The 10,949-nt window shown below is 39.3% G+C and overlaps 1 protein-coding gene across 1 annotated transcript; it reads left to right on the top strand.

Moving 5' to 3' along the window:
- Nucleotides 1-2,955: 2,955 nt before the first annotated feature.
- Nucleotides 2,956-7,911, top strand: LOC124155046 (galactoside alpha-(1,2)-fucosyltransferase 2-like). The gene is made up of 2 exons (XM_046528792.1): nt 2,956-4,216; nt 7,150-7,911. Exons 1-2 carry the CDS (start codon nt 3,585-3,587, stop codon nt 7,736-7,738), a joined length of 1,221 nt encoding a protein of 406 aa, XP_046384748.1. The 5' UTR covers nt 2,956-3,584; the 3' UTR covers nt 7,739-7,911.
- The last annotated feature ends 3,038 nt before the right edge of the window (nt 7,912-10,949 follow it).

Raw genomic sequence — 10,949 nt, 5'->3', positions numbered from 1 at the left:
CATTCGCACCACCGCATTGGCACGCATACCAAATGAGACACGGATGAAAGCATAAGCATTTGCAGAGAACGAGAGCGCGAATGAGAGGGAATTTAGTGGAGCATATAAGAAAAACCTTCACGTCTTGTTTCTCCACAAAATGCTGCAGTCTAAATCCAAATGCAATCTTCCTAAAGTTGGTGGTTTCCGACGACACTAATTGAAATTTGCTGACTGTTTTGAATGAATAAATTGAACTTTGTTTTTTCATAGATTTTTTATTTAAAATACGACCATGGTTTCGACGGTTAAAAAATATAAAATACCTATAATTAATAAGTATAAATAAATAAATTACGGAAAGTAAAAAATTCAGGGGAAAAATAAAGTTTAATTTATTAATTAAAAAACGACAATGTTCCTCATTCATAAATAAACAAGAGCAATTTTAGGGTTCTGCACATGGGGCCGAGATTGAAATAGCAACATCCGAGATCACGTGATGAGCGTGGGTACTCATTGGCTTGCATGGCGATAGCCATTGATCATTATGAAGAATTTGAGTTTTTCCCGGCGTATAGTTTAAGGAATAATTCTCAGGTTTTCCTACCGTGTGTGATTTTGGGTTATTGGTCCCAACGTTTCGAAGGCTGAGTCTGCCATTGCATTCAGGGATAGAATGTTGAGCCTAGTTCTTGTCGGTACACTCGAGTGCCATTCGAGTGAGCCCTGAACGGTTCTTTCTCGATTAGTAATGTATTCTTATGTTCTGGTTAATGATTACCTTCCATAAAATGCTTAACTGGAAGCTTTTGTCTCAATTGATGTTCTTTTCTTCGAGGCTAATTTGTATCACTTCTTTTGCGATGCGATCCCATGATTATCTTGATTCCATGAAGCTCAGCCCAATTAAAAGAGGATTTCCATTTCAATTAATACTCATGAAGGGGTAGAATCCATTTTTTAATAAATTATGCTCATTAGTATTTTACTTGCAACGTTTTTCCACTTCTAGTAATAATACTGAAGTTGGGGTTTCAATTTGACTCCATCTACTGAATGCTTCGCCGCCGCCTTGAGCACTCAGCTAAAGCCCGAATCACGCGATAAAGTTTTCATGAGCTTATAATTTCAGCTAAACTTTAGAAAAATATAAAATAAAGCTAAAGCTATAATGCTACTTATCACACAATAACTTGTGCCGTAATAGGTCTCATTATTTTCAGACCTGCGATTCGATATGTTTACTATATCTATTGACAGGGGGAAGAATTCGGATCAGAGTAGGCAAAATGCGGAAATGTAGGATGTCTTATAACAGTTTAACAACTAAAATTTTAATTTATAACGGCAAGGGAAATTTCAATGGCGAAAAATATAGCATTGATATTATATTGTCAAAACTAATTTAAAAAGTGGTAAAAATCGCTTTACTTATATTATATTCCCTCGGCGAGCGAGATTTTTAAAAAGTATATCGCAGCTTAAGCGATCAGTATTGTCGCCCCAGATATTCTCTACCCCTCCACTTATAATCCTTGCTACGTGCTAGACAATATAGGTCATACTCCAGGAAGGGAATAACGAGCACGCAAGGACAATGACTCGGACTCGGAGGATATCGCAATGATACAAAAGGTTGTTGTTGTTGTTGAATTAAAAAATCATTGCATTAGGTAATATCAATATTCTCTAAGTTATGAATTAACAACATTTTCCCCACAAAATGAACCTTGTGCGGCCCACAAAATTATTGGCTATAGATATTTTTTTTTTAAGTTTATGTAATAGAGGTGGGGAAGTTATCAGCCTTTAAGTGGGTGGAGCGTAGGCCTTCTGAGAGTAAAAAATCCTGTCAGTGCGAGGGGCTCCGGAGAAAGGCCCTATTCCCCTGGATGTGTAGATTTAACGCCTCAAGTCTTACGTTGGGGTGAGCTCTAACCTCACCTACCCAAACCAACTTACGCGTTGAAACATTGAGTATGATAATTAAAATGCTTTTAAGAAAAATGTATATTAATTAAATAAAAAACTAAACATTCATTTTCAAAATTATCATAAAAAAGTAGTGGTATTTATGTCGCGAGTCGCCGCACGAATCTCGCGCTGCGGCACCGGAAAGGTTGTCGACCCTTGCTCCACAGCGACGAAAGGTACAATTGCAGGGGAAAGAAATCTCGGCAACACGATTTTCATTTTTATTAACCTCAGACATACAACCAAAATCCCTAAACTAAGAATTTATGCTGACAAAAAACTTACCTAATTTGATGATGAAATTGATAATGATTGCCCAAAATTGAAATGACTTCGTAATTGCACGTTTTATCCCTTCTAATAACGGAAAATTTCATAACCTTTCTTCCAAGAGATCGTTTAATTGCTTGAATGGGAATCATATGATATTTCACCCTTAAATCAATACTTTCACTAAGCGTCATTCCTACCTATTGTCAAGAGTTATCAATAAAGTAAGAAATACAATAAATTATAAACGCTAGGTATTACGCCAAACTACGCAAAAACGCGTCCATGAAAGAATATATCAATGAAAAGACGCTAAAAATAAAACTATAAAACGATAAATATGAATTTTACTCCGGAAAAACTTCTCTCTTAATCTCTTTATCATAGAAAAGGTCAAAAATCCGAAGACTGCGGTTTGAAGCAGCTCTCCACTCAATTCTTCCATTAGCTAATGTTCGTCTGCGCCTTATAGGCCATACGAGAATCTCCTTATTTGTTCTTCACTTCCACCTGTCCTTCAAACATGATAAATTATTCTATAAAAAATAGAGGAATATTAACTAATACAATATAAAATAAAATTAAGAGCCATTAGGCCAAAAGTCTCTTCAGCTTGCGCCATTTACATTTTTTTCGGCTTAACTACAGAAATCTTCCTATATTACAGCCGAAAAGCTTCATAATGGCAATAACCAAAGGACTTCCTGGACTATTGCATACGTTACTATCTAATATCTATTCTTTTAATTCAAGTTTCCATCGTTAATAAGCCGTAAAATTCATAAGTTATCAGTTAACTTATGAGTTATTTAGCAGTTTTGAGTACAAAATTTACGGGTAGTGCAAAGCAGTATTCAAAGCCACGCACGCTTGGTAGTTTATGTCATCTGTTTTCTTCATACTTTCAAATATGTCCGTGTGTTAGGCCATGGGCTCGGTTCAAAATCCCGCCACTACAGCAGCTGTTGAGCTTTCGTCCGCTCGCACTGCTCCCGGTAGTCATACCCTTAAACTATTGATTTACGAAATAACCCGCATAACCTAGCACGCTTACATGCCGGCGAAATCACCGCGGGGCATGATGTTTACCTGAACCTGCTAACGCTCGCGAAAATTTTCACGGTATTGATCCAAAAAACACGGGGATCCCCTAAACATCCCAAAATTATTGATCGCCACGCCAGTCGCATCAGCTGTGAGTGCGTGTGCGGACGGGAAGACACTGAAAAAGCTTTCCTAAGATGAGCGACGCTGCGGTCGTCGACACCTTCGTCGGACGAACTCCCAGCATCAGCTTCGCAAGCCGAGGAGTTCTTTCGACTCACTGCTGTGCAATGTAACGAAAGCGCAACATCAACATGAGGACCAGGGCGAGGCGATGGTGGTTGTACGTCATGTTCATCCTCGTGGTCCTGTGCCTCCTCTTCGCTCTCAGCCTCAAGATCCAGATTGCCATGATGCAGATATCCGGCTCGAACCTACTCAGGCATTCCGTGGCGAGTCGAAGGGTCTCGGGAACTCTGTCCCCGTCCATCCCCATGCTGGAGGAACCGGGGGGCGTCGCCCTGTGCGACCTGCCGTGGTTCGTGGAGGCGAGACAGGCGGCGTCCAAGGACCAGCAGGCCAGCCTGCTCCACCTGTGCCCCGACGCGGGCGTGTTGACCGTCCAGCAGGGCGGCAGGCTCGGTAACCAGATATGGGAGTACGCGTCCGTGTGGGGCCTGGCGATGGAAGTGCCGTGGTTGACCCCCGCCATCCCCCGATGCCTCCTCCGAGCCATCGACGACGCGTTCCCGTTCCTGACCCTGCCCGAGCTCAAGGTGCCGACCCTGAGGAAGGGTTGCAACGAGATGGGCGGGATGACTCCGCAGCCCGAGCCGACGCTGTCGCAAAAGGACGTCCTGAGGGTGCTGAAGGATTGCCAGAGGGAGAGGAGCGATGGAGGCCAGAAAAATCGCGTCCAGTGTCAGAAGAACATGGTGTTGGAGAGGTAAGGGAACCGCGGACAAGGTTTATTTTATCGCCTACAGATGGGCTCATGCAAAGCGACATTTGAATAGTACCCAATGTGTTGGGAGGGTATTGGAGAAAATGTGAAAATTTTTATCTTCAGAAATCACATTTACGCTATTTTGGAACTTAAAATTACACAATTGATGGGTCAGCGGGAAGTTGTTCATTTTAAACATATAGGTAGTATATTTTTCTGCAAAATTTAAAAGTTTTGGGGAGTTCAGGTTCCCCCTGTGTCCCCCTGGCTATGCCACTCCACTCCATACAGACTTCCTGATCTCTTGTGGAAAGAGTTCTTCTCTCACAATAACCAAGCTCTAAAAGATGCTTGCTTCAAGAAACCAATATGCACCATGAAGAGTGGTGTACACAAGAGGTGGGAGCTGTCTCTTCCCCTGTAATTAGGTTAAGGAAAAAAATTTTAACTGCCGTATTACCGGGTACTGTATTATGAATCAAGAAGTTTAATGAATCACATGTCAGGGCATGGCTGAGGCATGCAGTGATATTCCTTAGCAGTGCTCAATTTATAAAATTTTAGGTTCTGGGACTCATACCTACCCACACATTAAATCCACACAAGATTTCCAAATATAAGCCCTCCAAAAACTTATGATTTTTTTAAACTTGTAATAAAAGTTACAGTGAGGAACTATGTTTTGCCAAGTATAAAAAACCGATGGCATTTTAAAAACTTATTTATACACAATTCTCACAAATGAATATTATTAATAGTACCCAATTTTCTCTGAGAAACGCTGGAACACCATTCCAGCCAAAATTAAGCACTACTCCTTAGTATGATTTATCGTTTGTACATATTTAAACATGAAACATAATTGGTTGTTCTTATTTAAAATGCAATATGAAATAACTCTTGAAACAGCACAGTATTTCCCTTTCCCTTCACTGTAGGTGGATCTAAGGGGAGGGGGGGCACAGGGGCACGTGCCCCCCCGCCCTGGGCCCGTAAAAAATATGCAAGATTTTTAATATGGTCCCATTATCATTGCGTTCGTTTTGTATTACGAGGTATCCTTGTGCTGCCCCCCTCCCCAAAACAAAATCCTGGATACGGCCTTGCTTGTGATCTCTCCAGAAAAAATTCTGGATCCGCCACTGCCCTCCACCCTTTTCCCATCCCCTTCAACCTACGAACTTCACCCAGAATTTCCTCTTCAACCACCTTACACAGTGACCACAAGTAACTTTAGGATCAACACCAATTGCTGGCCTGTCAATGTCCATTCCTACCACAAGGACTCTTCTTAGCCTGCAGTAACCGTGGGTCACAATCCTTTCTCCCACTTAATTCCATCTTCCATTTTGAATTATCCCCCTCTCTCTTTTGCCCCTTCCCTTATCCCCCAAAAATTGGTCAATTACACCTACCTTCTTATTTATTTTATTTCATCGGCCAAAAAGTGGGGCCTTACATCCTAATCTGACATTGCTGAAATTATGTGTAATTTTCCTTAAAAATTAATTTTAATTCAGCCCAGGTTCAAATACAACAACAACATCTTCAGAGAGCAAATGCTTATAAAAGCAGCTAAATCATATATGCATCATAGGCATGGGTGGATTCAGCATCAAATTTGGTAGGTCATGACCTGGGTGTGATGAGTATGGAATACCCCCAAGGAGAGAGAGGCTTTCTCCTCTAAATGTAAAATATTTTTCAGGGAGTGCTACACTCTGCGATAAATAGCCTGACTTCCAGTGCTATCCATCCAGCATGACTTTTTTGGGTTTCCTCCATTTAGTTAGTTTGTTATGACTAAAATTTAGGTTTTCGTGTTGAAAACATCCGTAAATCCAAAAGGGGAATTGTGAACACACTATTCACCGCAATGGCTTTTTGTTGAAAATGTTCCTTCATGAATGTCTCCATCTACTGAATATCTTACATATTCTGACTATGCTTAATTCTCTTCCTTGATTTTCTAAAGCTGTAGTCATATACTATAAAATGCAATATATGCCATAAAACCAATTATATACTATGCTTCTGGGATAAGTAATGGATATCTATCCCATTCCAAAAGAAAAATTCTACGTCTGACAGCAGAATTTTAAGAGACTTTTGGAAGTTAAGTTTTTATTTTTTTCTAGTACCCATATAGCCCTCCAAGAAATTCTTTAAAAATGGATTATCAGCAATGAATTTTTTTATTGTGATTTTATAAAACAAAAACTTTTTTATGGTGGATGCAGAAATTTTTTTTTATATGATATTAACCTTTCCTGTTGTGAAAACGATCATGTATATGGGTATAAAAATTAGATAAACTATTAATTTGGCTTGCATATTAGCTACAAGCATCCCATCAATATAGATAGTTATTAAGGCGAGCATTTAAAAGTAATTACAACTAAAACAAAACTGGATATCACTTAGAAAGTGCTAAAAGTAAAGGACCATGCCCTAAGATTTTGAATTCAATTACAAAATAAATACTGTTTATAGAAATCTATTGGTAGTAGCCAGTTGAAATATTAAATTTATTCACCAATTTGAGGAACCAAAAATTTACATGAGAGGTCACCTTTTTCATGGAATTCCCGTATCATCATTTTCACCAAACTACATAATAATTTAAAAAATAGTAAGTTACGGTTTTTCCTTCCATCAAGCTCACAAACCAGAGAATTTGCATTCCTGAGCTCTCTTTTCCGTCAATTAAGTTGAATTTAGCAATTTTGATGGTGAAAATACTGAAAGACTTTTTGCAAAACAATTGCGACTTTTAAGGCAAAATTAAGGAATTGTTTTCTGCTATAATTTTTACATTTAAAAAATATTTTTATTAAATGTAATTCCTTTTGAACCACTGAGAAGTAAAATAATCAATGATGAAAAAAACTTTGACTAATCCCGGAATTTACTTGCCTTTTCATATTTTTCAGGTGGGTTGCCCTACCAGAGTTAGTACTTCCTCGAATATCCTTGCTACGAGAACAAGATTTTCGCTTCCACTCGTACCTCACCGATTTAGCCACATCATTTCTCATTGCTGTGACAAAGAAGACTGGTGCATCAGTCTTCATCAGCATTCATGTTCGCCGAGGCGACTACCATGAATACCTTTCTTCCAAGCACAATGCCTCACTTGCTCCTATTTCATACTTCGATGAAGCAATCAGCATATTCGACCATCATTTTATGGGTGGGGACAAAGTGGCATTCATTGTTATCAGTGATGATATTTCATGGTGTCGCCAGAATATAATGAATCTTCATGACAATATCTTCATAGCATGGGACCCAGTTGATGGCTGGAAAGAGAAAACTGAGAACTTAGCAGGTGTTCCAGAGAGTGATCTGGCCCTGATGGCCATGTGCAATCACACGATATTGGATTATGGTTCCTTTGGAACATGGGGTGCCCTACTATCCGGAGGTAAAACTATTGCCTATGGTATAGATGGTCTTCTTTCCACCAAAATAGCAAATCTGCTTACACACTGGAAGGCATTGCCTGAGAAAAAATCTTAAAATGGTACTGACCATGATACTATTAAATGTTTGCTCAATTTCAGATTCTTATCTGTCAATTTATCAATGGCCTAAATGATGTCCATCTTCAATAATTTTCTTTGTGGAAATAACAATAATTAATCTGTAAATGAATATATTCTCTCAAAAATAAATATGTTTATGAAAGTCTTTAGTATTGTTGTGTTTTAAGTAATTGGTCCATATGGAATGTAACTCATTTTAGAATTGGAGGCAAATGTTGATTGTTTGGTGCCTCATAGAGAATTTATGTGACTTTTTGTCCTTCTGGGCTTTAAGTCTTCAAGGCTGTGATAGGGACCATTCTGTTGCTGGCATATTAGTGTATTGGCAGGTGGTCGGCCAATCCCAAGGAAGAGATTGGCCATCTGTATTCGGTCCCACCATTGTGAGACGTCTGCAGCATTCCAGAATTTTAACCCTCAGGGTTTGGAAGCACAAAGAAGAACACTCACTCAGTTTCAAAAGGTAAGTCATTAATTTTGACGGCAAGAAGAATTAAGTGGTCTTACATAATAGGGTAGTTTCCTTCAACAAAGAAAACGAAATGCATTGATTGCGATTCCTTACCCACCATTAGTGTATTCATAATATACAAATTATTTGCTTTTAGAAATCCCATTGTAGACGAATGGCAACCGTCAATTTTAACCTCATTTGAAAAAGGTCAGATTGGAGCCCATGTGATTCCACTCTACGTGATGTCACAGGGACCTAGTTTCTATACGAGTAGATAGGAGTTTTATATTGTCTGAGATTACTAATACATGCATAAGGCACAGAGCTCAGGGAAACATCTCTTAATAATCACACATTAAAAATACTTAAGTTCGGAAAGTTTCATTTGTTTGATAGGGGAATAATAATAATAATTTTTTCACCCAAGCGCTACCTGCTAGCAGGGTACTCAGCTACCTGCTAGCAGCCTGCATCATATCAGCGCTCAAGCCTCACTCCAAGGTCACTGCACGTGCCGACAGCTGGAACCAGAAATATGTCACACAGACTTTTCCCATCATTCCTACTCAGCCGTCGCGTTTTCGCACGCTTGAAATTTTTCACTTTTCGTTTAATCGCGAAAAATAGATATCGTCATTTGAAAATCTAAGAGCGTGAAATGCGTACTCCAGGAGTAATAATCTGTCGATTTAGGCAATAAAAAAAATAGAAACCACCCTCTCCTGTGACTGGATACAAGTCGTTTGCTTGCAGCAGATTTTTTGCCTTCTTTTTATTATAATATATTTATTATAATTCTATTATAATATTTAATATTTTCTTTATTAATAGTGCAAATTTTAATAATTTTGAACTATGTATGATTGTATACGATTAAGGAAGACATAATATCTGATATTATTGCAAAATATTTTTTCCACGTGGTGGTGTGTTATGATAAATTTTCTCAGCATAGAGTGTGTTATGGTGCAGGGGCACAGCCAGGAATTAAGACTAGGGGGGTTTTACCCACAAGTAATGCTGGGGGGCCTGGGGGTATGGAATACCTGCCAGGGTAAGCAAGAGGTGTGGAGGCCCTTCCCCGGAAAAATCTTAATATAAATGGTTCAAGTTGGTGAGTTTTACGGCTTTCTGAGGGATATTTTATTTATCCTTACACTTGTATGTAAGTAATATTATGTAATCCAATTAAGTAAAATAGATCAAACTTACAAATTTCTCTGACATCTGGGGGTGGTTTTATCCCCAAAGATCACCCCCTTGCTGTGCCACTGTTAAGGTGTGTTACAAAAGTAATGCAATAGGGTAGTTTCCGTCATCAAAGAAACGAAAAAGCATTGATTGCGATTCGTTACCCACCATTAGGGTACATATTCATAACATGCTAATTATTTGGTTTTAGAAATCCCAGTTTAGATGAATGGCAATGGTCAATTTTAACCGCATTTGAAAAAGGCCAGATTGGTGCCTATAAGATGCCACTCTACGTGACGTCACAGGGTTCTAGTTTCTATATGAGTAGATAGGAGTTTTACATCGTCTGAGATTACCAATGCATGCATGAGGCACAAAGCTCAGGGAAACATCTCTTAATCATCACCTATGAAAACTGCCTATGGTTGGAAAGTTTCCTTCGTTTGATAAGGTATTAATAATTCTTATATAAGCCAAGTGCTACCTGCTAGCAGCCTGCATCTCAGCGGCGCACTTATCCAAGGCCACATCACTTTGCGGCAGCGGGAACCAGAATGACGACACACGGGCTTTTCCCGGCATTCATGCTCGTTTTCACACGCTTGAAAACTTTTACTTTTCATTTAATCACAAAAAATAGATATCATCATTTAAAAATCTGTGAGCGTGAAATGCATACTCCAGGAGTAATAATCTTTCAATTTAGGCAATATAAAAATAATAGGAAACCACCCTATTATTTTTCTAAAAGTAATTTAATGAGCAGATATGCCAAAACACTTTAAATTCTTCAAAGCAGGTACAGTCCATGGGCTTTCTACGTATTTTTCCAGTGGCTATGACTTGTATGCGCCCAGGAAGGCCCTTTCCGGGACCTCTCCCAAGGTCTTCGTCACTATACTGACTGTCTCTCTTCTATGGATAAGAAAAGGGGTTCATTTCATGGCTGCCTTAATCTAAGGTAACAGAAATAAGTCTGCTGGGGCGGCTTCAAGACTATAGGTGAGTTGGGGCAATGTTTGGCCAGGAACTCACGGACTCATAGAGCGTTGTGGCAAGGCACATATCGATGATAGTGCAGGTCGAGATTGTGTTGCCAAGTAGTGGAGATGTCTTTACTCATCCTGGTGACCGTTTTTCATAGCCTTTCCAGCACATCCATGGAGTAAGCAGAATTAACTGTCTGTCCTTGAGAAACAAATTCCTGTGGACCACTTCTTTGCTGTCTAAAAAGACAGGGAGCACAAATTTCACTTGTAATTGGCTCATTCTTGCCTCTTTGGGCGAGAACCTCTTCCTTACCCTCCTCAAAGGCCGTGAATAACCTCAAAAGTTGTGCATAGGACAGAGAAGATTCCCTGTAAGCCTCATGAATCTCTCGAAATTGAAACTCCCCGGTCTGGATAAAGCATGAGTAGGGTAACTAGGAATTTTTCTCAGGGGGAGGGGATCCAAAACCAGGGGGAAAATTTTTTGAAAAACAGCTAGTGTACTAAGTAGAGGGTCTTAAACTAATTTTTACACCTTCCATATTCGA

This window comes from Ischnura elegans, chromosome 3 (genome assembly GCF_921293095.1).
Source record: "Ischnura elegans chromosome 3, ioIscEleg1.1, whole genome shotgun sequence".
Classification (NCBI taxonomy): domain Eukaryota; kingdom Metazoa; phylum Arthropoda; class Insecta; order Odonata; family Coenagrionidae; genus Ischnura; species Ischnura elegans.
This window is presented reverse-complemented; position numbering and strand designations above follow the sequence as displayed.

Bases quoted from the DNA above. Each gene is read 5' to 3' on its own strand.
- LOC124155046 (XM_046528792.1), top strand. From the start codon at position 3,585: ATGAGGACCAGGGCGAGGCGATGGTGGTTGTACGTCATGTTCATCCTC. The intron at 4,217-7,149 runs GTAAGGGAACCG...CATATTTTTCAG, and splicing joins AAGAACATGGTGTTGGAGAG to GTGGGTTGCCCTACCAGAGT.